The sequence below is a fragment of the Catharus ustulatus genome, chromosome 10, assembly GCF_009819885.2.
Source record: "Catharus ustulatus isolate bCatUst1 chromosome 10, bCatUst1.pri.v2, whole genome shotgun sequence".
In the NCBI taxonomy this organism is placed as follows: domain Eukaryota; kingdom Metazoa; phylum Chordata; class Aves; order Passeriformes; family Turdidae; genus Catharus; species Catharus ustulatus.
Window position 1 is genome coordinate 17,839,552 of NC_046230.1, and position 26,011 is coordinate 17,865,562.

The 26,011-nt window shown below is 60.6% G+C and overlaps 3 protein-coding genes across 8 annotated transcripts; 1 reads left to right on the top strand and 2 right to left on the bottom strand.

Annotated features, from left to right (window-relative positions):
• Positions 1-4,484: 4,484 nt before the first annotated feature.
• On the bottom strand, positions 4,485-7,918 carry LOC117000564 (mitochondrial ubiquitin ligase activator of nfkb 1-A-like). 3 transcript variants are annotated; one of them, XM_033068259.1, is made up of 5 exons: positions 7,825-7,918; positions 7,205-7,342; positions 6,887-6,974; positions 6,687-6,807; positions 4,485-5,945 (listed from the first exon to the last, which is right to left on the bottom strand). In XM_033068259.1, the coding sequence occupies exons 1-5, from the start codon at positions 7,903-7,905 to the stop codon at positions 5,249-5,251; spliced, it is 1,125 nt and encodes a 374-aa protein (XP_032924150.1). In that variant the 5' UTR covers positions 7,906-7,918; the 3' UTR covers positions 4,485-5,248. The 3 variants fall into 3 exon arrangements, with proteins under 3 accessions (XP_032924150.1, XP_032924152.1, XP_032924151.1); XM_033068261.1 differs by having other exon boundaries at positions 7,791-7,828; XM_033068260.1 differs by lacking the exon at positions 7,825-7,918 and having other exon boundaries at positions 7,205-7,754.
• A 473-nt stretch (positions 7,919-8,391) lies between these two features.
• ECE2 (endothelin converting enzyme 2) lies at positions 8,392-16,594 on the bottom strand. 3 transcript variants are annotated; one of them, XM_033068256.2, is made up of 19 exons: positions 16,499-16,594; positions 14,793-14,879; positions 14,273-14,417; positions 13,869-14,084; positions 13,670-13,794; positions 13,378-13,524; positions 13,236-13,301; positions 12,875-13,063; positions 12,327-12,469; positions 12,097-12,211; positions 11,734-11,844; positions 11,450-11,548; positions 11,284-11,361; positions 11,010-11,113; positions 10,615-10,725; positions 10,255-10,322; positions 9,427-9,617; positions 9,249-9,344; positions 8,392-9,125 (listed from the first exon to the last, which is right to left on the bottom strand). In XM_033068256.2, exons 1-19 carry the CDS (start codon positions 16,538-16,540, stop codon positions 8,949-8,951), a joined length of 2,310 nt encoding a protein of 769 aa, XP_032924147.1. In that variant the 5' UTR covers positions 16,541-16,594; the 3' UTR covers positions 8,392-8,948. The 3 variants fall into 3 exon arrangements, with proteins under 3 accessions (XP_032924147.1, XP_032924146.1, XP_032924145.1); XM_033068255.2 differs by having other exon boundaries at positions 14,793-14,882; XM_033068254.2 differs by lacking the exon at positions 16,499-16,594 and adding an exon at positions 14,966-15,171 and having other exon boundaries at positions 14,273-14,434; positions 14,793-14,882.
• A 1,467-nt stretch (positions 16,595-18,061) lies between these two features.
• On the top strand, positions 18,062-25,368 carry PSMD2 (proteasome 26S subunit ubiquitin receptor, non-ATPase 2). 2 transcript variants are annotated; one of them, XM_033069164.2, is made up of 21 exons: positions 18,062-18,234; positions 18,970-19,026; positions 19,381-19,545; positions 19,803-19,924; positions 20,296-20,520; positions 20,626-20,784; positions 21,052-21,196; positions 21,386-21,446; positions 21,703-21,849; positions 22,020-22,126; positions 22,478-22,605; positions 22,685-22,772; positions 23,114-23,276; positions 23,372-23,473; positions 23,563-23,708; positions 23,927-24,010; positions 24,143-24,311; positions 24,408-24,502; positions 24,667-24,793; positions 24,882-25,000; positions 25,082-25,368. In XM_033069164.2, the coding sequence occupies exons 1-21, from the start codon at positions 18,100-18,102 to the stop codon at positions 25,262-25,264; spliced, it is 2,727 nt and encodes a 908-aa protein (XP_032925055.1). In that variant the 5' UTR covers positions 18,062-18,099; the 3' UTR covers positions 25,265-25,368. The 2 variants fall into 2 exon arrangements, with proteins under 2 accessions (XP_032925055.1, XP_032925056.1); XM_033069165.2 differs by lacking the exon at positions 18,062-18,234 and adding an exon at positions 18,414-18,555.
• Positions 25,369-26,011: the final 643 nt, after the last annotated feature.

Sequence of the window (26,011 nt, forward strand, 5' to 3'; positions counted from 1 at the left end):
GACCCACCCTGGATCTTTCCTCCTACATTGTTCACTGCCAGGGCAGTTATTGCATTCATTGGCATTGGTGGTTCAGAACAGCCTCACTCAGGACCTCCCCCATTCAGGTCACCTCGGACAGCAGGGAGGGTATTTAAGTTCAGGATAAAGTTGGTGCTTCTTGAATGAGCTGTGGATAAAGCCATAACCCCTGGATCTTGGAATGATGGTGATAGCAGCAATGTCAGGCTAAGGCTTGGAGAGGACCATCCTGTTTTGGAGCTGTCCTGTTCCTGCTGTTCCTTTACATCCAGGTCCTGCTGCTCATACGGGGGTCCTGGGTTGCAGCTAAGCCAGATCCCTGAATGGAAATGGCACTTCATTCATGCTAGCCCACAGCCCGATGAGAGTATCTTCAGGGGGTGAGAGTGGGATTTTCCAGATAGCCCTGCGGTCCATCTTGCTATTCCAGCTTCTCCATAGTCTGAGATCCTGTTGAAAGGTGCTGCAGAAGAGCATCAGCTGGGCTGGTCTATAAGGGCAGACAGGTTCTTCTATTTTGGGAAGGCTCAGCCATGCTTTTACCTTTGTGTCTAGATCTGCAGAATATTGGTCCCTGCTGTCCCCTACCAGAGCCAGGTTGGAGCAATGGTACCTGCTCTCCTGGCAAGGCAATGCTTTAATTCATGCCTTTGCTGGGGAACCAGCTTGAACTTTTTCATGTGAAAGCTTCTGCTCCTGTGAAAAGTGCCTGGGAAAATAGGCAAGAGGCCCACGCTGAGATGTGGCCTGCTTTTCCCGTTGCTGAGCCCACGTGGCACTGCCCGTGGGCAGGGACAGGCAGACCGTGGCACGCGCGGGGCCGGGGGTGAGCGAGAAGAGGAGCAGATGGGCTGTGTGGGATGTGAGTGGCACTGGTGCAGCACTCCAGGAGGGTTTCCAGCCTGGCAGGATGCTGGGGAGAGGCTGGAAAGGGGTCACCCTGGGAATGGCCCCACATATCCCACATCTGTATCTGTACAGTGCCTCGCACCCGGGGGCGCTACTTGACTTGGCTATGGGTTGGGGGGAGCTCTGTGGGGCAGCCTGGAATTTGGGGTGTGGGAAAGACTGTCTGCCCATCCCAGGCAGGATGAGGGCTGGATTTGTGCCAGCACAGCTGGGCTATGGGTGGGACAGGGCAATGCTGTGGCTCTGGGCTCTGCATCTCCTTGGGACAGCTCTAGTCTCTGGTTCCCCAAGGATGCTGCTTGTCACACATTCCTGAGTATCAGAGGAAGGTACCAAGGACCTGGATATGAGTGGGTTGGCAGTGGGGTGCATAAGAGACCCTCCTCATCCCCTGCCATTGCACGTAGCATCCCTCTTGGTGAGCCAGATGAGCACCCTCCTTCCTCTAGCTCTCATCCCACCTTCCTTATTCGTCTTTTAGCAGCCACGTAATCTCCTTTCTTGCTTCCTTTGCAGCCTTTTGTCCAACACAAAGCCAACTCCACCGGAAAGAAGGGGCTGTGGGAGTGGGAAGCAGGTGGCTCTTCCTGCCCCGGCTCCTTAAACCTGGGTATCAACCCCTGAGCTGGGACATGTTGGGGATGATGCAAGGGCTGGAGGCCAGCCGTGCCCCCCCAGTGGATTTGGAGCTGGGTAGGAGGCACAGTATCAGACTCCCAGCTGCAGTGGGGCTGGCAGTAGAGGTTGTGCTGCATCACCCACACTCAGGTGATGCTCTGGGAACTCACCAGTCCCTGCCATGCCCTAGCTCCACACCTGGATACTTCCCCTGAGCCCTGTGCCCTTGGACCCCTGGTGTGAATTTGCGTGCCTAATCCAGGTGCTGTGATGGAGGTAACTGCTTTTCCTGCAGTTACCGATGGTTCAAGTGGTTTTATGGTGGCAAATCACCCTGTGTATGTGCAAGTGGCTTGTGGTGGAGCACATCCTGCCCATGCTCTGCAGCGACCCTGGGCAGCTGGAGCTGGGAACCACTAGGCACTCCCATCCAGTCCAACGCCTGGAATGGGGTCAGTAGCCCATGGTAGTTACTGGATATCAAGGAGCTGAAGGGAGGCAGGAAGCATCAGCCACAGGACCTAGGGCTTTCTCTGCTGCACATGTGGGAGGCAGTGCTATCACCTGGAACTGGTGCCACAGAGTTGGGGCCTGCCAAGGCATGCCAGGAGGCCAGTGCGGGTGCCTCCATCTGTGTTGCTTCCAGCCCTGCCAAGAAACGTGAAATGGCACTTCTGTTTCACAGCAGTGGCAGCCACTGGGGACCTCACTGAGCGCCTGCTGTTGGCACTGACGCTCTCCCTCATCCCGGCATGGGGGACCATGTCACTGGTAAGGCTGGGGATGTGGCCATCCTTGGCAGTTGCTGCTGGCTCTCAGTGGCCAAAGCCCAGCTGGGAATGCTGCTTTGTGTGCTGCCTGTGCCATGGTCCAGGAGTTTTGGGGGAGCAGAGACACATACTGGGCTGGGAATGGCCCTGTGAGACAATGGTTGTGGTGAACACTGTCACCATACTGAGGGATGCTGGGGGACAGGTGTCCTGCTTGGCAGCTGTCCTGTGGATGAGCCCAGTGCAAGTGTGCAAGAGTGGCATGCCTGCTTATCTTCTGTTGTTCCTGCAGCTGCTGCTGTGGGAAGATGAGGCTGCCCCTGGAGGGACAGTGTCTCTCCCTGAGAAGAAAGACAGGTCGTCATTACTGAGATGAGTTTGTCAGCTCTGTGCATAGCCTGGCTTTGAGAACGGGGTGCCCTGTCAGGGCAGATGGAAGGAGGATGGCGCTGTCCCCATTCCTCACATGAGCTGCTTGGGACACAGCTGCGATTCTGGCATCTGAGCAGATGGAGCACCCCCAGCACACTGCCTGGAGCAGGGGCTTTATGGAGAGTCCCCTGCCGAGACCCGGGGGTGACAGGGGAAGAGCTGGAAGGGGGGGTAGCCAACCCTGCTGGGCAAACAGCCCTGCTGGGGTGTGAGGCTCCATCCTCGCCTGTCACCACATATCTGGTCACCATGACAACAGACAGGGAGGCAGGCAGAGCGGGCTGGCAGCCCTGGGGGGAGCGGGTGGAGGCCATGGGCATGGGCTGGCATACAGGGGTACCCTGTGGGTGAAAGGAGACAGCTGTCAGGATGCGTGGCCTGTGTGGTAGGGAGGGAGGCTGGGCAGTGCTCAGCCTAGGCATTGTGAGCTCCCCCCTGACCTGCTCCTGACCAAATACCAGTGGGAGGCACACAGTGGGTTTGTCTGGAGATGTGGGCACTGCAGCGCAGCCGGGCAGCCCCTGTGCCAGCCCCTGTGCCAGCCCATGCTGCGGGTTTGGCACAGCAAGCTCTGGCTGGTGGTGAGCTGAGCGGGTGAGTCATGCTGCTGCCCGGAGCCATGCCACGCAGGACTGGCAGCTGGGTCTGCAGCCAGGCCACTGCTGGGCTCGTGGTCTCCTGGGAGCAGCAGAGACCCGGGTGGGGCTAAAGTAAGGCCATGCCCCAGAACGGGGCGGTGGTGGGGGGTGTGCAGCCTCCCTCCGTGCCGTCAGCACAAGGGATGTGTTTCCTGCCCTTGGCACCTTTGGGGGGCAAAGGGGAGTGGGGGGGTGCAGACCCCTCTCTAATTGTCCCATCCTTGGCTGACTGCTGGGCCCTGGAGAACGAGGTGAGCAGTCTCTGGGAGCAGGGGCACCCCCCGCCCTCCCCAGCCCACGCACCCACTCGCGCCAGCAGCTCTTGGCATGCAGGGAGTGTGTTCCTGGCAGCCCGGCCCTCTCCCATCTGGTATTTATCTCCTTCCCGAAATCCCTCCTGCTGCGGGGGGGATGCCCGATGCTGGGGGGGTGAGGGGGGGAATCTGGGCCCCACTGCTCACTCTGCAGCCCAGAAGAGGCTGGGCTGGGAAAAAGGAGGGGTGGAGGAAGAGAACTCCCCCACACATCCCTACCCCAAAGATACATGTGGGTCCCAGGGAGCCTTATTGGGTCCTCTGGGGCCTCCTGTCTGGTTGTGAGTCCTGGGGGCAACCCTGCCAAAGTACCTTTGCCCCAAGCAAGCTCCCAGCCTGGCAGCAATTGTGGCTACTGCCCTGGGGAGGGGGGCACATCATCCCCCTCCAATCCCAGCACTGCTGCCTGGCAGACAGTGGCCTGCCAGCACTGTCCCCCACCCCCAAACCCTGGGTGCCCCAAAGCAGCAGAAGCCAGGAGAGCCTGTGGGTTGCCTGGGCAACTGCAGCCAGGCAGTGATGGGGAGCAGTCCAGGGGAGCAGTTGCCATGGAGACCCGAGGAGCACAATCACCTTGGCAACAGTCCTGTGTGTCCTGCCACCCCCCACCCAGGGCTGCATCTGGAGGAGATGCACCTGGGCTCCATTGTGAACCTGGGCCAGCTCCTCGGATGCGGAAGGAGGGGAGGCAGTGGTGCCCACCCCTCCAAGGGGAGAGCCTTGGCTCCCAGCACCCGCCCAGCCCCCAGCTTAACGGCGCGAAGGAAGAGGTGAGGCCAAGCTCGGCTCCTTGGCTTTATCACTCCACACACCACTGCAAGTCATTCCCACACCCAGTCCTGTCCGGGAGGTGAGCAGGAAAGCCAGGTGCAGTGGGGCTGGACACAAGGCTCTGTGGCACCCTAAAGCTGTTCTCCCTGCAGAGTGACATAGAGGGAAATAGCCCCTGTCTTGGTGATAAAGCTGCTGGCAAAGGGACTCATCACTGCCAGCCCCTAGGCATCCCCAGTGATGTCTGGGCAGTGGCTGTAGGCACATGGATTGGAGTGGCAGGACAAAGATGGCACCAAGGTACATCACTGCAGTGGATCAGGGGGGTTTGGGTCTCTGCCACTCCACTGTGTCTGCTGTGTCCCGCCAGCCCCGGTCTTGCCCTGATAATCCTCCCCATAAATCCACACATTGGAAAAAAACCACAAGGCAGAAGTCCTGTGTGGCTTTTGGGAGGTCATGGCTCATAAAGACAAGTCCAATAGCTGGCAGCCAAAGCAGTGCCCCAGCATGGAGTTGGGGTCTCAGCTCCTCAGCTCAGGCCTTGTGTAGATCTTCCCCAAACCTTCATGTTTAGGGGGGTCCTTCTGGCAGACAAAGGGAGGATGAGGAGGCTGTAACTCCTCCCCTCCCCAAAACAGACTGAAGGGCATACCAAGACCCCTCCCTCCCAAAAAGAATTGCACAGCTGCACATGAGGAGACAGCTGAGATTTCTGCAGGCTCCAGGCTTGGCCCGGTTCATGCTGCCCCTCCCTGGGCACCCCCAGGTGCTCTCAGACCTGGTAGAGGGGCACCACGCGCTCAATGGGCCCCCGGCAGATGGGGCAGACGCGGGTGGGCAAGGCTTGGAAGCAGCGGAAGCAGCAGCAGATGTGGCCACAGCCCAGGAGGACGCACTCGCGGGGCCGCGACAGGCAGATCACGCAGGAGTCCTCGGATGCCGGGTCTCCGGCCTCCTCCACATCCAGCTCCTTGTCCTCCTGGTGCCGCCTGGGGCGGGAGCGGCGGTAGGCGCGGCACAGGACGTGCAGGAGGACAGCCAGCCCCGCCGCTGCTAACAGCAACGCTGCCCCCTTCCAGAGTGCGCTGGACGACTCCAGCTCCGACAGCACCGTCTGCCAGTCCCCCAGGCACAGGAAAAACTCGTCTCCCTGGGATGGTGGCTGGAGGTGCAGGGAGCCGTCGGGGTGCATGGACAGCTCCCCAATGCCCGTCAGCCCAGCCCCAACCCGCAGCATCTCCTCTGTCTCCAGGATGCCCTTGGGCTTCTCCCCGATCAGGTACTGGCCCAACAGGTCACGTAGGCCGTGGGTTGGCTGCTGGAACCGCTCGTACACCATCTCCAGGGGCAGGCAGACGGCTTGGAGTGGGCTGTCCACACTCACCTGTGTCACTGCCTCAGGGCCTGGTGAGGCCAGCACGAAGGGGACAGTGTAGATCTGCTCGGAGAGCACTCGCTCGCTCTCGCTCCTGCAAGTGGAGAGGGTTGGGGTGTGGAGAATCACAGAATCAGTAAGGTTGACCTCTGACATCATCATGTCCAACCTATGACTGAACATCAGCCTGTTAACTAGACCATGGCACTGAATGCCATGGCCAGTCTTTCTTTAAACACTTCCAAGGATGTCAACTCCACTGCTTCCCTGGTGAGGGAGCCTCCTGCTCCCTGGACAGTTCATTCCAGTGTCTAATCATCCTCTATGTTTAGAAGCTCTTCCTAATCTCTAACCGAAACCCCCCTGGCACAGCTTGAGGCCATTTCCTCTTGTCTTGTCACTGGTTGCCTGGGAGGCCAATCCCCACCTGGCTACAACCTCCTTTCAGGGCGTTGTAGAGAGTAATAAGGCCACCCCAGAGTGTCCTCCAGGCTAAACATCCCCAGCTCCCTCAGCTGCTCTTCATCAGATGTGCTCCGCTCTGCTGCTCTTCTCCGGACTTGCTCCAGTAGCTCAATGGCCTTCCTGAGTTGAGGGACCCAGAACTGAACACAGGACTCAAAGTGTGGCCTCACGAGTGCTGAGGACAGGGGATGATCATTGCCCTGTTCCTGATGGCCGCAACACAGAGAAGCTCTGAGCTCTTGGTGCTGAGCTAAGCATAGGGACTAAAGTCTTTAACCAAGTTATTTTCTGCCTCTCACATGACCCCAGATGATGGGAGTCGCGACTCACTGCTGCAAGCCTCCTCCTGCAGTCCCTTCCCATCACTCACCAGCTTCGGACCAAGCTGTTCCAGATCAGCCGATGCTCCCTCAGCAGCAGTTTCTGGATCACGCCCTGCAGCCCCTCATGGTAGTGGCTGGTCAGTGCAGCCTGGGCCGGCAGCACTATGCCTAAGGACAAGGGATGTGTCACGCCAAAAGAGGGGATCCTGGCCCTTTTCTCTCATGCAGGGCCACAGGGTGTCCTTACCTTCCAGGGCAACATAAGGCAGGCATCTCCCCTCAGCTGCTGACACCAGGGCTGGCAGATTGTCATCGACCTGGAGCTTTGGGGCCTCCTGGAAAAGCATGGACTGAGTGTGAGCATGGGCAGGGATAGGCAGTGACCAGGCCAAGAACGGCTCTGTAGAGATCTCTGTCAGGATGCGGCCTGCTCAGCTCTGCATGTCATGAAGTCACCAGAGGATGGAGCAGGCTGCAGACATCAGTGTGCACACTCAAATCAAACTGTGGAGGGCAGTGGGGAGGAGACAGAGGGCAGGAAAGAGCATCTGAGAGACAGGGCTACCTGTATGCGTGCCACGACTTTGGCTTTCCTCCTGTACAGGTAGTAGAAGAGGCCAGAGAAGGCGAGGCTGGAGCCCAGACACAGCAGCTCCCCTGGAGTGATGGGTTTGTCCATGGTGCCAGGCTTGGGCAACAACGCCTGCAAGGTGAGCATGTTGTCTGGGGAATGGGGCCGTGTCACCTATGACAGGGACATCCCACTGCCCCTGTTCTGAAGGCAGGCGTGTCCCTGGACCCCCGTCCCCAAGGCGGCGCTGTCTCATTGCCCGTGACCCCAAGGCAGGGGTGCTCCTCTGCCCCCGTCCCCACGCTCTGCCGCCCCAGGACCAAGCCTGCCCAGAGTTCCAGCGGGGGTAGTTCACCTCCAGCACCCACAGGTGCCCGGTACCCGGCCCGACACTGCATCCCGGGCCCAGACGGGGCCCAGTCCCGCATCCGGGATCGGGCCGAGGCCCAGCAACCGTGACCCAGCCCGGGGCCTGGCCTAGGCTCCCACCCAGGTCTGGCCCCACGATCTGTCCCGGCCCAGCCCCCGTCTCGGTCCCGGCCCGGCCCCGCCGCCGCGCCCGGCCCCGATGCCCCCGTACCCCCGAGGCGCTCAGGCCCGGACCCTGGCCCTACCGCGCTTCCTGCTGGGAAATGTAGTCCATCCCTCGCGCTGAGGCGGCGGGTCTGCCGTGACCGAACTACCCCTCCCAGCATCCCTCATGCTGAACTACAGCTCCTGTAATGCCCTGCATCGTCCGCGGGCAGAACCACGACTCCCAGCAGCCTTTGCGAGCGCCACCGTCCGTGCCCGAGGAGTCCCTTTCGGAGTCCCGGTACCGGGAGTTCGGGAGACCCCGGGATGGCGCTGGGGCCGCGCTGTGCGGAACGGAACCGGCCGGGGCGGGCCCCGGAAGCTCGGATTGGAGGCTCGGGGCAAGCTGGGATCACTCGCAGGACCTCCCGGCTGGGCTTTACCGGGGACTGCCGTGGCTCTGACTCGTCCCCACCGGCCTTGCTTCCCCGCCGCATCTCTGCTTCCCTCATTCAGGGAATGTCCATCCACACGTCCCATCCCCGCTCCCCTCCCTCGGGATGTCTCACCTCCCACGCGTCCCCAGCCTTGGAGTCACCCCCCTATTGCGGTCCGGATCCCACCTGTCCCCCCGCCCCGACACCGCCAAGGACCCGGAGCTGCTGGAATAAGTGGAAACTGCTTTTAATCGTTAAATAAACTCGGCGACAGCCACCCACAACTGAAGGCACCAGAGTCCCCGCTGCCGCCCGGTGGTCCCAGCAGAGGTGGATGGGGAAGCCAAGCTGGAGTGGGGAGGGGACAAAGGAAGCGCGGAGCCGGGCGGCCCCCAAGCCTCCATCTCCGGCGGGCTGGGGGGCAGGAGCAGGGGGATCTTGGCTCTAGTGCTTTCCCTGGGACCCCTTTGACCTGAGGGGGGAACGCAGCGCAGGGGACACTGAGCTGTGCCCGACTCAAGCACATCGGGGTTGGGGGGCAGAGCTGCGTTTTGGGGGTGCTACAGCCTCTCTGCCGGCCGTGTCCAGCCCCAAGCTGGGGATGGGGCTGCGGTGCGTGCCTGGTGTGGGGCCGTGTGTGCCGGGGAGGGTGCAGAGCTGGGGTGTGCAGTGTGAGCACAGGAGGGGGACTGCTCTCTGCCCGTGGCCAGCTCCGGCTGCCACTGAGGTCTGGGGAGGGGAGACACAGCAGAGCATCATCCCCTCTGTCCCCAGCACCCTCCCCGTCCCTACCACACCTCACAGTGCTTGCCGGGGTTCATGGGGGAGCCCAGGGGGCAGCCGAAGTGTTCGACAAAGTCCCGGGAGTTGCTGAGGGTGCCGATGACACGGTACTTGTCGGGGCTGTGGGGGTCGGTCACCAGCCCTTCGTGGGAACTCTCGGGCGTCCGGACGGAGCACCACACCTGAGGGAGCGGGAGCAGCCTCAGGGATGGGGACAGAGCACCCCCGGTGTGGGATGGGGAGCTGTAGGGTGGCTCCGAGGAGCCGGGGAAGGACGGGAAGCCCATAATCTCTCTCCGACCTACCTGCGCAAAGCCCACGAAGAAGAGCTGGTGGTTGGTAAGCCCCAGGGCTGGCAGGCGCTTCTCCTCCCCGTTCTTCTGCAGCCAGGACTTGTAAGCCTGCGGGAGAGCTGGCCTGAAGCTTCGAGAAGGGACAGACAGACGCAGGGGGTCCGTGTCCTTTCTGGATGGCGGTACTCACGTTGTAGGCTGCCTTGAGCCCGCCGTTGTCAGCGATGTTCTCGCCCAGTGTCTGCCGCCCGTTGACCTTCTCGCTGTGCACGGTGTAGCGGCCGTACTGCTCCGTCATGCACGCCGTCCGGTTCTTGAAGGCCTCCAGGGAGGAGTTCTGCCACCACGGCCGCAGGTTTCCCTCTTTGTCGTACTCCCGTCCTGCGGGACCGAGCCGTGGGTTGGAGTGGGACCAGGGGAAGCCGTCCACCCGCAGCCCCTCTGCTGCAGGGGTTCCCGAAGCAGAATGGGGTGTGGTGGAGGAATAGGCACCGGGGGATGCCAGGGGGACTGGGCACCTTGGGGGGAAGATGTCCCCCAGCCCCTGTTCCAGGCAGGCTCTGCCTGGGGTTCAGCCATGTGCTTGGGTCCCCAGGCATCCTCCAGTGCCTTCTCGTTATCCCAGCCCAGATCTGTGATCCCAAATTCCCTCATTGACCCCATGTCGGCTCCGAGGGCTGTGGTGAAGGTGCAAAGCAGAGTGGATGTGAGAGGGACCCATCCCATGCCCGGGAGGGAGGAGGATGAGAAGGGGCTGGGGCTGCAGACACTGTGTCCTCACCAAGCGGATGGAGCGAAAGCTGCACAGAGAAGCCGGGGGGAGATATCGGCAGGTGCCACCTGGGGAGACAGGACGATAGAAGGGGGTGGCCAGGGGGGCACGAGCACACATGATGCGATGGATGGCAAAGCAGGACCCCTGTGCACCCAGGGCGCTTCTTCCCCATGCCATGGGCAGGGGCTGGGGGGGACAGGAAGGTGACAGGGGTTGGGGGCAGCGCTGCCTGTAGGCTCTCACCTTGGTCATCAAATGCATGGGTCAGCTCGTGCCCCATCACCACGCCAATGCCACCAAAATTAAGGGCTCTGTGGGGCCATGGGAAAGAACCAGGTAAGTACAGGATGTGTTAATGATGCTGTTGCAGCCCACCCCATCTCCATCTGGGCACCCAATGAAACTCTGCTCCATCTGGGACCCAGCGGGGAATCACTCCTGTTGGGGACACTGGTGGCCTTAAGGGGACTCAGGCTGTCTTGACTGCAGGGTGTAAAGCAGGGACACCCAAGCCCTTTTATTTGTGACTGTGGAGGGTCTCTGTGGCATGCTGGCCCTGATCCAACCCATGGTTCCAGGAGGTGCCCCCCATGCCAGACTCACTTGGGGTGGTTGCGGGCGTAGAAGGGAGCCTGGAGGATCCCAGCAGGAAAGACGATCCCGTTCTTGGTGGGCAGGTAATAGGCATTGACAGTCTGTGGGGTCATGCTCCACCTGGGGCAGGGAGGTGGGACAGGGGACAGGCAGGGCTGTGTCCCTCTCACCCCAGCCCCAGCACCCTCCTGTGCCATTGCCCACCACAGGGCCCCCTGCCCAAAGCTGACACTTTTGCCCCCACCCTGTTCCCAAGAACCTTACCTGGGGATAAGCTATGGATACAGCAGGTGACCTACAGTGCTATGCTACCCCATGAGGGTGACCTCCTCCCCACTGAACCAGTGCCATCCAGGCACCCAGGATCACATCCACCCCTCCTTCCTCCCGAGTCCACCCCTTACTGGTCGCGGTTCGGGGGTTTCCGGAGCTGGTCGGCCATCACTTTGGCAGAGAAGTTGTAGAAGTTGAGCATGTTTTGGAAGAAGGAGTCTTCAGAGACCTCATACTGGTGAGGAAGAGGAGGGATGAGGACAGGTCCACTGGGGTGGTTCCCCACACCCTGTCCAGTGCTGGGGTGGCTTTACATAACATCCCAAATAGGGACATAGCTTGACAATGGGGCCCCCCAGAGCTTGGCATGACCAAGTCTCTCCCCAAAAGCCAGGTGCCCCCTACCCCATCATAGACATCATCCAGCTCCTTGTTGTCCAGAATGAAGTCAGGGAAGCCAATCATGTCATAGATGGCATCTGCCTGCATGAGGAGAGGCCCCAGCAGTGAGTTGGAGGAGCTTATATTGGATAGGGTGAAGTTTCCCATCCTCTTCCCTCCCTGGGGTCACCTTCTCCTTTGCAGCCTGCCTGGTCTTCTCATCCATCCAGTCCAGCTGGTCCAGGGACACCTCAAAGGCTGCACGGATCTCGCTGATCATCTCCTCAGCCTGGGGAGGGGAGGGAATGAAGGCCCCCCACAACGCCTTGGTAGGGACAGGGTGGACAGGGTACAACCTCCCCAGGACTGAGAGTCCCATTTCCCAGCTCCCTGCCTTCCAGCCCTGGGGCTTGGGTGGAATCAGGATTCCCAGGGATGATGATGGGGAGGGGATGGGGACAGAAGTATTCTCACAATGGCCTTGCTGTCCCGGTCAAAGGTGGCTTTGACGAAGAGAGACCCCAGTGCAAAGCCCAATGTGTCATCCGTGTTGGAGATGCAGGTTTGCCACCGGGGCGTGCAGGACTGTGGGAGTGAGATGAGGCTCTGTGAGACCCTCAGCCCACTCCCCTGCTCCCCTGCCTTCACCCAGCCTGGCTCTGCCTCCTCATCAGAGGAGAGATGCACAGCAGTAAAACCCCCATCCCAAAAGACAATCCCTGGGTTCCCACTGAAGCATCCAGGTCTTAGCATCCCAAGGGCATCTGAAGGACAGAGGAGGTCCTGGCTACTTCCAGGCTGAGGGCAGAGGGGTCTGATCCCAGGGCCCTCTGTTACCTTCCTGGTGCCATAGAGTGTCTCCAGCAGCCTCTCCTGGGCTGTCTCAAAGCGCTGGTCCAGGCTGGAGGCTGTCTTCTGCACCAGGTTCCAGATCAGGTAGTTGTTCAGGATGCTGCAGGGGCAGAAAGATGCTGCAGCTCACCACAGTCTCTGACTTCCAGACACTGACGAGCCCAAAATGTGCCCCTGACATGGGGGACACAGCCAGGGATGTGAAGGAATCTCACCTTCTATCAGTGTCATTGATGAGGTCAGAGACCTGCTGGAGGTAGGTGTCCCCATACACCACCACAGGCTCTGTGTCTGCCAGCTCCAGTGGGGCCAGGGCGTAGGACAGGTAATCCAGCCAGTCAATGGCAGGGGCCAGCAGCTGGAGGGGACACAGGAATGTGGCACCAGGGGCTTGGAATGGATCTACTGCATTCTGCTCAGCATGGAGGGGATCTCCTGGGGCAGGAACTGTGCTTTCTGGGAAGGACCCAAAGTCCCTCAACACTCCAGATCTTTCTCTGCACCCCTCCTGCTGCTCTTAATCCTGATGGACAAGGAGGGGACCTCTGGACCCCACAATATGAGGTGGCAGCTTCCCCCAAATGGTAACAACTGAGGGGAGGAGCACTACTCTTCAACACCCAGTGCATATCCCACAGCAGATGGGGCTGCCCACGGTGTCCCAGAGTGAGGACAGCAATGGGCACAGACCCCTTGGTGCACTCTGGACAACTCCCCATATGTCCCAGAAGGGTCTCCCCAGGTTGCTCTCGGCCGTGCCCACCTGCAGCTCAGCAATGCTCATCTTGTGGTAGATCTTCTCATCATCTCGCCGCTCAGCCTGGGGCACGGTGATGTTGGCCAGCTGGGTTTCAAAGTCCAGCACCTGCTGCATTTGGAGGCGGGTGGGCTCTGGGGTGCCCCCCAGCAGTGTGCCCAGCTCCACCATGTAGTCCAGGTATGCTGCCAGAACCTGTGGAACCCCAAGCCGTGCCTCAGTACCAACCACAGCTCACCCCACCTCCCTGGGGTGGGCACCCAACAGGCAGCATGGAGATGCCTGTTGTGTCCCAGTGCTGCTTTCACCCCATTGCCACGGATTTCCCCTGACTGCTGTTGGCAGCATGCCCAGCACCCAGCCTCACCCTCTCATTGGCAGTCTTGTTCAGATAGTAATCCCGGGATGGGAGGAAAAGCCCTGACTGGTCCACCTGGGGGGAGAGAGGGGAAGCATAGACATTCTGGTGTGCCCTGGTGTCTGCCACCCCTGGGGGCCAAGATGCCAACCTGGATGATGTTGCTGTTGGAGCTCTTGGAGTCTGCACCCACATACACTGTGAAGAAGGGGGTTGCCCGGTATGTGCCTGACACACTCTTGAGTACCTCCATGAAGCTGGTTTGGTTCCAGGAGCCAGTGATGTTCCATCCCCCAATCTGCCAGCAGACAGACCCAGCACCTCAAGGAGGGACGGGGTGCAATCCCCGAGGTCTATTCCCTCCCCAGTTAGATGAAGAGCTAAACAGGAGGTGTTCTGGGCTGAGCCCTGACAGCTCAGCTCACGTGTGGGTGTCTGCCCACCTTGTCGATGAGCTCCATAAGGGGCTGGGAGCCCAGCTCCTCTATCCTCTGCTCCTTGAGGCAGGACAGGTAGTACCGCTGTGTCTTCCGCTCTGCCTCGCTGCTGGAGTTGAAGGTGGCGTTTTCTGCGGGAGGCTGTGGGTCAGCCCCAGTGACACAGAGGTCACCCCCTCAGTGTCTCTGACCCCTTGGTGCCCACCTAGGAGATGCTTCATGATGGCCTGATTCTGGTCCCAGATGCTGTTGAAGGTGCTCCACTTGGAGCGCCCATTGGGTAGCGGGTTCCTCTTAATCCAGCCCCCACACGAGTACTGGTAGAAGTCCTGGCATGGGTCCATCTCTGTATCCAGGGCCTCCAGGATCTTACTGGCCACCCGGACACAGGCATCCGTCAGGCACGTGCTGTGAGAGGGATCTGGCAGGGAAGGCATGCCTGGGGCTGGGCGAGTGTACTGGGGGAAACCGAGGCACGGAGCGGGGCCAAGCCCTGTCTGTACCCCAAGATGGGCAGAGCATCTGGAGCAGGCACCCTGGGCTGACCCATCACTCCTCATTTTCCCGTGTCCTCCCGGGTGTGGGGACGCCACTGCCAAGTCTCCCTACCTCTGCGGTACTGAATGGCCAGAGTGACGACGGCGACGCTGAGCAGCAGGGCCAAGGAGACGGCGACGGCGCAGAGCACCAGCTCCAGCTGGCTGCGCGAGGCCAGGCGGTTCAGCAGCGTCCCCGGCCCCTTCCGAAACCCCACCTGGGCAGGAGCAGGACCTGCCATCGCACCATGGGGGGGCGAACATCACTGCCCCCCCTTCCCTCCCTGCTGCTCCCCAGTGCCTGGCGTGGCTGCATGAGGAGGTGGGGACCAGGGCATCCCTCTCCACCAGTCCTGGCAAGCCAGTGATGAGTGCTGGCAGTTCCCCGCAAGCCACAAGGAAGGACGATCGTCCAGGCACAGTCTGTGCCGCATTTTGGCTGACTCCCAGCACATCCCTGGGCACAGCCAGGTCTAGCTTGGCTCCCAACCCTGCTCCCACTGCCCACTTGGTTGCAGGCAGGCCCCAGAGGGTGAGGAGGGGGGTAGAGAGGATGGAGAGGGGGAGGATGGAGGAGCCGGGGCAGACCTCACCTCCACGCTGTCGGGAGATGCGCTGCCATCCCCCGCCGGCTCCGGCCCCTCCTCGTCCTGCAGCGTGGCACGCTTGTAGTTGGGCATCTGCTAAGGGAGGGACAGGGACGTGAGGGTAGCTGTTCCCCGCCCTGTCACACCCTCTGGCTCTTATGGCAGGGCCCAGTTCCTGCTCAGTAAGTATGCAGTGGGGCTGAGGCCGCCCCTGACCCCCTTCAGTGTGCCTGGGCCTCCCCTAAAGGTTGTCTCCAGCCCTGTGTGGCCCTGGAGAGCATAGGGAGAGCTGCTAATGAGGGGCTTGGGGGCCGTCACCGGAGCATCCCTCCGCATAGCCAAGGCATCAGCCCTGCCGACAGGTGACACATTGCCACGGAGACATGGTCCCCGTCACCAAGCAACGGTTTCCTAGTACTGCTGTCTCACCCCTCCTCCCCTGACTGGAACTTTCCATGCAGATGTGCACCGGTCTGAAACATCTGGAAGTGCTTCCAGCCCCATCCTGGCTCCGGGGGTGACCAGAATGGAGGACAGAATGTGCAAGGAGAGAAGGGGCACTGCAGTGTGTACCAGCCAGCAGGGCAGGGTCCCCCTTACTCCTGGCCTCGCAAAGCAGCTTGCACAGATCCAGCCGTGAGGGCTGCTGAGGACTCAGCCAAGAGGGAGGTGGTGGAGTTGAGCCAGCAGCATTGGAGGAGAGGATAAGCTAGAAGCAAATGCTGGAGGTTTTGGTGAAAGAGAATCAGCAATGCCACTGGTTGTGAGCTGTGCTTAGGCTTCAGAGTTAACGCCTGGGTGGGTTGCAGCTCACCCTCCAGTCTGTGCTGCAGACAACAGTGAATGCCCAGCCTTCACGGCCGGGAGGCACCTGGGGTGGGACAGATGATGGGCAGAGGGGAGAGCAAGGAGAATGTCTCATGCCCAGCTCTGCCCACTGTCACACTGCTGGGATGGGGAAGGGGCATCGCCAAGGGCTGCAGCAGGAGGGTGGGATTGACAGTTGGCAGGAGCCCCCCACCGAGTCAGGCTCCTGGAAGATGCTGGTGTTAGGAGGGATTGCTCAGCATCCTGTAGGAGCTTGGCCAGCCTGGCCCCTCCACTACCCCAGTTCTCCTCAATATGCTCCTTTCCCCTCCTGGGTGGTCCTCATCCTGGGCAATAGCCAGCAACACCTCTCCAGCATCTTCTCAAGGCAGGAGCCTATTGCTGGGGCTCCTCCTACCCCCTCTATAGGGCTGAGACCCGTGGAGACAGGGACCCTGCCCCCTCCAGAGGTGCTGTCTTGGGGGTCACCCCAGGAGCAGCATTACTGTATGTTCCGTGCCTCGGTGGAGTGAGGTTTGTGGGGTCATGTCTGAACCACCCCAATTCCCTCTGTCCAGCCCCAGGCAGGGTTTGGGAGGGGGTCCTTCTTCCTGCAGCATGGGGGACAGGGACCCTCTAGCCATTCAGCTCCCTTAGCCCCGGCACCATGCAGCCCCTGCATCCCATAGGCTCTCGCCGCCCCCCGTAATTCACCAGTCCCCCCCGCCCTCCCTCCCTCCCTCCGGCTCCCGAAGCCCCCGCAGCCCTTCCAGCTCCTTGAATTCTCCAGTCCTCGGGCTCTCCTGTGCCCCGACCCCCTCCTGTCCCCCTCGCCGAGCCCCTCGCTGGTGCCCCCCATGCCCCTTCCACTTGCCCCGCTCCCTGCCGCTGCCCCGGGCACTCACGGCGTGTCCAAGCTCCTGTAGGGCCACGTTCATCCTGGCCATCCCGGGCCGCCTCCCGCCTAGCTCCGCTCCCCGCCCGGGCCGCGCCGGGCCCCCGCCGCCGCCGCCGCAGCGCCGCCTGCCTCCGCCGCCGCCATGGCCCGCACCGGGCGCCGCGCTGCCGCCAAGACCGGCACCGGGGCTGGGCAGGGATGGAGCCGCGTGGAGATGGGGCCGCGCCGGAGGGATGGAGCCGCAGGGGCTGAGACCGGCGGCGCGAGGACCGCAGGCACCGGGAGGGGGCGACGAGGGCTGGCGGCCCGGGAGGGGCTGGAGCGGGGACCCCGGTGCCTAGCCCGGTCGCACCGCTCAGCTGCACTTGGCCTGGCCCCCCCACCAGGGTGACCGCCGTGCGCACGGGAGGAGCTCCGCGCCGGCACCCGCCCTGGTCTCTGCACCGGCACCGCCGCTTTGCACCGCAAAGGCACCGAGATGCTGATCCGCAAAGGCACCCGCAGCCTCCCTCTCACCGACACCGGCACTCGGACCGGTGTCCACGCCGGCACTGGCTGCAAAACTCGGGCTCACACCCAGCTGCCCGCAACGGGCACCGGCACACGCACACAGGGACGCAAGGACCGGCTCCTGTCCTCAGCACTCAGCGGGGCACAGCAGCGCCGCACGGCACCGGTCACTAGCGCCGGCCAGTCACGGTGCAGAGCCGCAGCAGCACGCCCTGCTCCGGTACTCGGGCACACCCGCCGTGCAGCACCCGCGCAGGTGGGTGCACATACGCACACTGACACCCCATCCCCGGTACTAAAGGATGGCACCCCGATGTCACCCCTAGGCCCATGCCGCAGCACACGCACCCAGGCTGCACAGCCATGGCCAGAGCTTTGGCGGTGAGCGAGGAGAAGGCCGTGGCTGTGCACAACCTCACACCTTGCCTTGATAGTTCCCAGCCCTTGTGTGAGCACCTATCTGGGCAGGGGCATCACCGCAGATCACCCGTTTGGTGCCCGGCGTGCTGCTGCACAGGGCTGAAAATGCTCTTTGGGGTGCCTGGTGGGACAGGGTGAGGCAGATCCACCTGCCCAAACTGTGGAGCCAGGGAGACAGCATGGCACGTGTGAGCAGGAGGGGTGTGTGTGAACACAGCTGTGGGGCACCAGCGTGCCGAGGGGTGTCTGTGACATGTGGGGGCCACGGCAAGCCTGCCAGCAATGCTACTTCACTGCCCAGCTCGGGTGACAGCGTTGCCCGTGCCAGGGTGGTGGAGACCCGGGTCTCCAGCAGCCAGTGCCGCCGCCGGTGTCAGCGTCAGTGCCGGTCCCGCTGTTGGTGCCAGTGTCGGTGTCAACACTGGTATGTCAGCGTCAGTGCCGGTACCGGGATCCGGGCCAGTGCCGGCGCCCGTGTCAGCGTCCGTGTCAATATCGGGGTCAGTGCCGGTATCACTATCATCGTTGGTACCGGTTTCAGTGCTGGTACAGGTTTCGGGGTCGGTGCCGATGCCCCGGCACGCGCGGCCGCCCCGCCCCTGGCCCCGCCCCCGGCGCGCGGCGGTGCCGTCACGGCGGTGCGCAGGCGCGGTGCGGCGGAAGCACGGCCGGGCGAACATGGACGCGGGCGGTGGCGGCGGGCAGAGCCGGGTGCAGGGTGGCCCCGGGGCAGGCGGCGACGAGAAGCCCACGCCGCCTTGGGGCCGGGATCGCCGGGACCCACCCACCGGGCCCGAGAAGGAGCAGGAGCTGGTGAGTGCCGCCGCGCCGCCGGCCACAGCTGAGTCACGGCCCGTTCGGGCCCGCGTCACCGGCGGGGCAGGACGTCATCCCGCGTCACGGGGTTGGCCAGCATCCCTCCGGGAACGGGACGTCATCCCACGTCACGGGGCCGGCCGGCATCCCTCCGGGGACTCCCTCCAGCGGGGACGCGTGACGGCGCGAGGGGTTCCCTTCGGCGGGGCGCCGGGACGTCACGGAGAGCCCGCGTGACGCGATCCAGGGCTCCCATTTCTGGGCGGGGGGCTCGGGGGTCTCAGGAGTGTTGGTGAGGGAAGCTGTGGTGTAACCAAGGTGTGAGTTACAGTGGGCGCTATGGAGGGATCCCCGCTTTGCCCAGCACGGGGGTGACCTTGGCTCTGGGGGTCCCCGTGGGCTGGGAGACACAGCCTGTGGGTGGAGTGGAGTGTCCCCCCGTTGGGCTGTGCCCTGACGAACCCCTCTCTGTGGGGTTGTTTCCATGCACAGAGTAATGGGGGAAGTGCATCTCACATCCCGGGAATGGGTGGTTTCTTTGGGAGAATATCCCAGATAATGTGAACATTGCTCCGCCCTGGCAGCACTGGGGCAGGATGGTGCCCTGAGCAATGAGTGCAATCACTTTGTCCTGGTACCTCTGCAGCTTGGGGTGACACCCCTGCCTCTGTCACACTGAGACTTACTGTGCTCTGCACCCTTAACTCTGCTTTCTCCCGTGTGTTTTGACAGTCTGAGGAGGACAAGCAGCTGCAGGATGAGCTGGAGATGCTAGTGGAGCGCTTGGGGGTAAGTCTGTGCTGTGCCCCTCAGCAAGGAGTTCTGGCCAGGATTTGTCTCTGTCTGTCTCTTGCTTATGGCTGTTCCTAGTGCCATGGAGATGGGGGGATTTCACCTTGGGTGGGACCCCTGCTTGTCTGCTGTGATCTGTCTCCCAGCCTTGCTGCCTGTCTGACCTGTGCCCGAGGGACCTTTGTGTACCTGGTGTGAGAGAGGCTTTCTGCCCCAGCTCTTGGGCTGAAGGAGGCAACCCAGCGTGGGGGGCTGTTCTGCTAAGAGCCATGGCTGTGTTAGAGCAGGACTGGTGAGGTGGTGGCTCGGGAACCAGCAGCTTGCTCCCTGACAGGCAGCTTCCCTCTGCAGGAAAAAGATACATCACTTTACCGCCCAGCCCTGGAGGAGCTACGAAGGCAGATCCGCTCTTCCACCACCTCCATGACCTCCGTTCCCAAACCCCTCAAGTTCCTACGGCCCCATTATGGCAAGCTGAAGGAGATCTATGAGAACATGGCTCCAGGAGAAAACAAGGTAGAAACTCCTGACCCTACCATCCCATGTGACTCAGGGGACAGTGCTGGGGCAGGCAATTGCAGAGCCCTCTGGAGCATGGGATCTAACAGCAGTCTCTGTGACTTGCTCCAGAGGATTATATAACCTGTCAGGATGGTACCTTTGCCGCCTGTGGGGGTTTGCGGGCACAGGGAGGGTGTTGTGTCCCTGGCTCCCCCGGTTCCCTGTGCCTAGCCTGTGTCTGCAGACAGCCTGTGTCCTGTCTCTTTCTGCAGCGCTTTGCGGCAGACATCATTTCTGTCCTGGCCATGACCATGAGTGGGGAGCGTGAGTGTCTGAAGTACCGGCTGGTGGGCTCCCAAGAGGAGCTGGCATCTTGGGGGCATGAATACGTCAGGTAAGCCTGAGTGGGACCAGAGCTTGGGGAAGGACAAGGGCTCGGGAATTTCCAGGAGTGCTTTGGCTCTGGCCTGTCTGGGATGTGTCTTGACTAACTGGTCTTATGTTCAGCTGCCCCTATCACACCTGCATATGTGTCACTTCATGCTCTATTCATGGTGGTTTTCTAGCTGCAGAGGTGTTGCTGCTTTGCCTCTGAAATCTCTGGTCTTAACCCTGTTCCTCCTCTGGGCTTGTCCCCCCTTGTCTACAGAATGCAGAGCCTCCATAAACAGCACAAAGCCCTGGCTAGCTGGTAGCAGCTGCTCCCCATTCTCATGGCCCAGTGAAACTGTTTTTTGTAGTTACGATTCCCCTTTTTTCCTGCAGGCACTTGGCAGGAGAGGTGGCCAAGGAGTGGCAGGAGATTGATGAAGCTGACAAGGCTCAGAGGGACACACTCCTCACCCTGGTCAAGGAGATCGTCCCCTACAACATGGCCCACAATGCAGAGCATGAGGCCTGTGACCTGCTCATGGAGATAGAGCAGATGGACATGCTGGAGAAGTACATTGATGACAATGCCTACTCCAAAGTGTGCCTCTACCTGACCAGGTGAGGGCAGGGTTGGCAGGCTGAGGTGCTGGATGGCGCCTGATCCCTGCTGGGCCAAGGTTGCCTGATCTGGTTGTCACCCTCATGTCTATCTCCTCCTTAAAGCTGCGTAAGCTATGTCCCGGAGCCCGAGAACTCGGCTCTCTTGCGCTGTGCCCTGGGCATCTTCCGCAAATTCAATCGCTACCCTGAAGCCCTGCGTCTGGCTCTGATGCTCAATGATGTGGAGCTGGTGGAGGACATCTTCACTTCCTGCAAAGATGTGTAAGCAGAGGTGTTCCCTGCCCTTTGCAGCGTTTGCTCATCCTGGTGGGGCAAGGCTCCCCATCTGGGCAGAGATGGGTTGGATCTGCCACTGCTGGAGGTGTCTGGGGATTTGGATTGAGACTTGTCCCTGAAATGAGGATGGGCAGGAGTGGATCATGTCTGTATGCCCTGGACAGGGCAGATTGGTGCACTGCTTGGTGAACCTGTGTTTGTGCTGGGGCTTGCTGGGACTGGGCACTCAAGACACCCCTCCCCTCTGCACAGAGTTGTCCAGAAGCAGATGGCCTTTATGCTGGGCCGCCATGGGGTCTTCCTGGAACTGAATGAGGATGTGGAGGAGTATGAGGACTTAACAGAGATCATGTCCAATGTCCAGCTCAACAGCAATTTCCTGGCCTTAGCCAGAGAGGTGAGCATCCCAGCTGGGAAAAGCACCCTGGGCTACCTTCAGCTCTGGCTGCCATTACTGCCAGGCTCTGTGGCAAGATTTGAGAAGAAATCCATCATCCTTATGATCTGGGCCTGACACCTCCTGGAGAGGTTGCCATTGTAGGGTGTGCTGGTCAGGAGGTAACCCCCTTCTCCCTTGTCTTTGCAGCTGGACATCATGGAGCCTAAAGTGCCGGACGATATTTACAAAACCCACCTGGAAAATAACCGTAAGGGCTTGTGTTGTGGCTTTTAATGTCCCTGCCTGTGTGGGGTTCTTGAGGCTGCCAAGCACCTCTGAGTCTGTGTGGTCAGATGTGTATCTGAGATGGGCAGATGGCCTGGCCATGGTCTCTGGGCTGAGGATTTGGGCTTCTTCCTGCTGGTGGTGGGACAGGTCCTCATTCATTTGTGATGTGGCATGGCTGCATAGTGGAGGACCGGCAGGGCTTCTGTTGCTGCTTTCCTCACCCTGTTGTTCCACAGGATTTGGGGGAAGTGGTTCCCAAGTGGACTCAGCTCGGATGAATTTGGCCTCCTCCTTTGTGAACGGCTTTGTGAATGCTGCCTTTGGACAGGACAAGCTGCTGACAGATGATGGCAATAAATGGTTGTACAAGAACAAGGATCATGGTGAGTTAGGTGGCTGGGCAGGGCTGGAGGTGCCTCTGGGCTTGGGGTTACCACCCTGTCCCTTTTGGGGTAAGGGTGGCTGAGCTGGCCTATGCCCTTGGCTACCACAAGCCCCAGGCAGGGCACATCTGTTCAAGCCTGATGTGGGCCTTTCTTCCCTGGAACTACAGGGATGCTGAGTGCTGCAGCCTCGCTGGGAACAATCCTGCTGTGGGACGTGGACGGGGGGCTCACACAGATAGACAAGTACCTGTACTCCTCAGAGGATTACATCAAGGTCAGTGACAGATCCTGACTCTGTGTCTGTGTCTGTCTGTGGGGCAGTCCTGCTGTGAGCTGGGTGTGCAGCTGGCTGGAGAATGGTCCTTGCTTCGGTCTCCTGTGCGGCTCAGCTCCTGCACAGAGAAGGGTTGGAGCCCTGCCTGTGAGGCTTTTGAGCAGCTCACAGCAAGGTGTGGATCTCTTGGGGACTGCCTGAAGCACCTTGGGGACTCCCCTTGTCACAGAACAATGAGCTTTGGATTGCTCAGCTTGATCCAGAGTGGCGTTGCCACTTGGCATCAGTCACTGGCTGGCAGGGAGCTTTGTGTGTTGGTGGCTAGTATATGATGGTGCTTCTGCCTTGCAGTCTGGAGCCCTCCTGGCCTGTGGCATCGTCAACTCAGGGGTGAAAAATGAGTGTGACCCTGCCCTGGCCCTCCTGTCCGACTATGTCCTCCACAACAGCAACACCATGAGGATTGGAGCCATTTTTGGGTAAGGGCCTGGTGCCAGCCTCCCCGTGCTGCACAGGGTGGTGCAGCTCCTCCCTCACACCCCTCTGGACTCTCTGCAGGCTGGGACTGGCGTATGCAGGCTCCAACCGCGAGGATGTCCTGACTTTGCTGCTGCCTGTGATGGGAGACTCCAAGTCCAGCATGGAGGTAGGGGCTGAGGCAGGGTTTGCCTGTGATTCCTGCTTCCCTGTCCAGTGCCTTGCAGCTCCTGGGAATATAGGCACTGTCCTGCAGCCAGCTTGAGCTCCAAGAGCAAAGCCACATGTCCCTGCTCAGCACTGTGCTATGCCAGAAGAGTATGACCCTATTTTCCTTATCTGAGCTGCTGCCACAATAGGATTGCAGCAGATTTAGGAGGGGAGGAAACCATCAGGTCTCCCAGTAGCCCAGATTTTGATAGGAAATGGAGACCAAGGGTACCTAGTGCTGTAGGCCAGCTTACTCTGAGCTGTCCCTGTGTATGACATGGCTCCTTCCCTCATCACTAGGTGGCTGGTGTGACTGCCCTGGCCTGTGGGATGATATCAGTGGGCTCCTGCAATGGGGATGTCACCTCGACTATCCTCCAGACCATCATGGAGAAATCAGAGACAGAACTGAAGGACACGTATGCCCGGTGGCTGCCACTTGGCCTGGGCTTGAACCACTTGGGTAAGACTGGGCAGTGCCAGTGGCTCATGGGTTGGGAGATGGGATGGGAGCATCCCTCCACCACTGTCCTTTAACCACTATGCTTTCCTTGACAGGGAAGGGCGAGGCAATTGAGGCCATCTTGGCAGCACTGGAGGTGGTGTCGGAGCCATTCCGCAGCTTCGCCAACACCCTGGTGGATATCTGTGCTTATGCAGGTGAGTTAGGCTGGTCGAGGCGGGGGGAGGCAGGAGCAGGTCCAGGGTGACCTCTGCCTGCTGATCCTAGCCCTCCACTTTCTCCGCAGGCTCAGGGAATGTCTTGAAGGTGCAGCAGCTCCTGCACATCTGCAGTGAGCATTTTGACTCCAAGGAGAAAGAGGAGGACAAGGACAAAAAGGACAAGAAAGAGAAGGAGAAGAAAGAGAGCTCAGCTGATATGGGCGCTCACCAGGTGGGGAAATGTGGGCTGAGATCTGTGTTCCTGGAGCAGGAACTGGCTTTGGAGGGGTCCCTAAGGCCCTTGTGGTGTCAGAGCAGAGGGAAGACAGCTCCCAGCAGGATTCTGTCCTCACCCTGTCCCCCTAGGCTTGGGGTGGGCACAGAAACTTAAGAACTGGGGTGTTGGGCTGGGTGCTCCCTGCCTGGCGCTCAGTGTCTGTGTCCCCACAGGGTGTAGCGGTGTTGGGGATCGCGCTCATTGCCATGGGCGAGGAGATTGGTGCGGAGATGGGCCTGCGCACGTTCGGCCACCTGGTGAGTGACACCAGGGGGACAGCACAGAGCCGGGAAGGGACCTCGGCCTAGAAACTGGGTATTGCCTCAAATCTCAGTAGACCTTGCTGCGCTTGGTGATCTGGGTCTAACACCCCTGTATCCTCTGTGCAGCTGCGGTACGGGGAGCCCACCCTCCGCCGTGCTGTGCCCCTGGCCCTGGCTCTTATCTCAGTCTCCAATCCCCGGCTCAACATCCTTGATACCCTCAGCAAATTCTCCCACGACGCTGACCCTGAGGTCTCCTACAACTCCATCTTTGCCATGGGCATGGTGGGCAGTGGTAAGCCTGGGGACAGCCTGGTTAGGGGCTTGTTCTAGGGGAAGGTGAGAGATCCATGCCTTGTACACTACTCTGCTTGCACCTCCTTATCCCCAGGTACCAACAACGCCCGGTTGGCAGCAATGCTGCGGCAGCTGGCCCAGTACCATGCCAAGGACCCCAACAACCTCTTCATGGTGCGATTGGCCCAGGTGATGATACTGTGCTCACTGCTCATGTGTGGAAGGGGAAGTTTGGGTCCCTGCCCTGGGTGTGGGAGGAGAGTGGTGTCCTGGGGGTGTCACCCTCCTGAGGGCAGGGCTGGGAGTCCCAGGTTACCCCATCGCTCTTTCATGTGCTTTCTCTGCCACACCAGGGCCTGACTCATCTGGGCAAGGGGACACTCACCCTGTGCCCATACCACAGTGATCGCCAGCTCATGAGCCAGGTGGCTGTGGCTGGGCTGCTGACTGTCCTCGTGTCCTTCCTGGATGTGCGCAACAGTGAGTAGTGTGGGCTCTGTTCCCCCCAGTCCTCTCTGCCCCGCAGCATGAACATTGCTCAGCCTCTTTACTTCTGTCTCCCCTCCAGTTATCCTGGGCAAGTCCCACTACGTTCTCTATGGCCTTGTTGCTGCCATGCAGCCCCGCATGCTGGTCACCTTTGATGAGGAGCTGCGGCCTCTGCCTGTGTCAGTTCGCGTAGGACAGGTACGGGGCAGCCAGGGCTGGGGACAGGGTGTGCTGATGTCCCTCTGTCTCCCTGGCATTGACCTCACTCTTCTCTTGCAGGCTGTGGATGTGGTGGGCCAGGCAGGCAAGCCCAAAACCATCACTGGCTTCCAGACTCACACAACACCAGTGCTGCTGGCACACGGAGAGCGGGCAGAGCTGGCCACAGAGGAGCATGTGCCTGTGACACCCATCCTGGAGGGATTTGTTATCCTACGCAAGAACCCCAACTATGATGTTTGAGCCAAGGGGAAGCTGGGGGAGGGGGGGTAGGTGGTTTGGGAGGGGAAAAAAAACTAGTTTGTTTTTGTTACCGAGAGTTAAGGAAATAAACTATGTGGAGACTAGTGCTGCCATCCTCTCCTTGCACTGAGAATGTGGGCTGGGCTCTCATCCTTTTGGGTGTGCCTGTGGCCCATGGAGGCTGTACACAGTGCAGACCCCAAGATGCAGGGCATGAACACAGAGTTGTGGAGTGCAGTGGGTACTCCTAAACTTCAGCAACCAGCTGTGCCCTTTGTGTGGGCCTGACACAGCCACATGTGCTCAGAGTGTGCGACTCCCCTTTAGCCCAGCATGGCCTGCCCCTGGCTGGGACTGCCCTCCTGGGGATCTTGGCTGGCAACTCCAAACTTTCAACTGCCTTTCAAGATGCGCTGGGCTCTGCCATCATTTGGTGCTGCTCCAGAGCTGCCTGCCATTGGGGTTAAAAGCGGTCAGGGAGGTAGGGAGGGAAACCACATGGGAAGTATTTTTAGCGAAGAGGAAAGCCCTGCCCTGTTTCCAAAACTGATGGGGTCTGGGCCTTGCTGTGCCCCAGCTGGGTGGAAGTGGGGTGGATGCAGGGTAGGGGTAACGTGCTGCATGCTGCAGGGTACAGAGTGGGGAGCCTGTGGGTGTGAGGTGCTGGGTGGGTTATGGGCAGGTGCAGCTCCGGGAGGGAGGTGGGTGCTGGATTGGGTGCAAGTCCTGCATGAGAGCAGCCCGTGG